The sequence below is a fragment of the Chrysochloris asiatica genome, unplaced genomic scaffold (assembly GCF_000296735.1).
Source record: "Chrysochloris asiatica unplaced genomic scaffold, ChrAsi1.0 scaffold07610, whole genome shotgun sequence".
Classification (NCBI taxonomy): domain Eukaryota; kingdom Metazoa; phylum Chordata; class Mammalia; order Afrosoricida; family Chrysochloridae; genus Chrysochloris; species Chrysochloris asiatica.
The window spans coordinates 631-1,900 of record NW_006416128.1 but is presented as its reverse complement, the minus strand read 5'-3'; the positions used below and the strand labels follow the sequence as shown (position 1 = coordinate 1,900).

Sequence of the window (1,270 nt, the reverse complement as noted above, 5' to 3'; positions counted from 1 at the left end):
GAACCTCAAGGTCAACAGTTTGAAACTACTAGTGGTTCCACGGGAGAAAGACGAGGAATTCTGCTCCCATAAAGATTTACAGCCTTGGAAACCCTGTGCAGGGTTACTATGAGTTGGAACGAACTCCACAGCACTTAACAACAATAATTCATGTTATAGGTCACTTATTCCCCCAAAAGTAGCCCTTATAACCCACACCTTTGATTTTGCCAAAACAATAAAGAAATAAAACATACACCTGATCCTTTACAGTTCTACAGCATAATGGGCTTGAAATTCAAAGCATTTTATGAAAGGAAAAAAATGGAGATTTCTATTATTTCATTCACAATTTTGTTGCTTCTTCTATTGGGAAGCTGTAAGATGTCCTTGAATAAGATCCTGGACACGGGACAAAATAATCTCATTAGAACTGATGCAATTTTCCGGGCCATAGGGTGGTTCTATAGTCAGTACCTGAGCCACACAGATTGTCTGTTGCGATTCTCCCTGTTCAGTAACAGGGATGTGGTTCTTCTCTAGCCATGCCTTTAGGCTATTCTTTCTCTTTACCAAATCCTCAGGGCTGTATGCTTGGCAGTCTCCAGACGTGAACAAATGAATCAGCTTCTCGCTCACTCTCTGGTCCCCATCGTTCACAATTTCAACAGTCCGTATAGCATGTCCCATAACTCCTGTCACAGACATGCTGCCATCTTCAAGGAAATTCACGAGGACAATACTTTGGAGGAAAAGTAAATTAAAAGCACATTAAAGAGAAAACAAACCAAAAACAAAGAAAACTCTGTTGTTATTACTAAGTGCGGTTGAGTTGGTTCCGAGTCATAGTGACCCTGTATAGGGTTCCTGAGGAGAAGCCGGTGAGTTTGAACTGCCGACCTTGTGGTTCGCAGTCCAGTGTTGATCCTATTGCAAGAATCCATAAACAATCTTAAAGCTCCATAAAACTATGGAAGAAGCAATTAAAGAGGCATTATCAATCCAAACAGGAAAATCAACTAAACCAACTGACTTGAATTAAAGGGAATTTCTGACTGAAATTCATCCTCTCACCACTAAGGGTTTTTGCTTGTTCAACAAGCATTTATACTTTCATAAACTAAATCTAGTCATTGTGGGATACAATTCAAGTACTATTTATAGTTATGAGTACCCTACATGTATACATTAAAAAAGAAAACAGAGTGTAAATTTAACTTTGGGTTACAAACACAACAGTAACAACTGGATAGCACCCCAAACTAAAGCAGCCAAAAGAAAATATAAAGCA

General features: G+C 38.9%; 1 protein-coding gene across 1 annotated transcript; it reads right to left on the bottom strand.

Moving 5' to 3' along the window:
- Nucleotides 1-345: 345 nt before the first annotated feature.
- On the bottom strand, nt 346-721 carry LOC102818884 (gem-associated protein 6-like; the record flags this gene model as incomplete). Its single annotated transcript, XM_006878138.1, has 1 exon — nt 346-721. A coding segment is annotated over one exon (376 nt), but the record flags the coding sequence as incomplete, so codon positions are not given.
- Nucleotides 722-1,270: the final 549 nt, after the last annotated feature.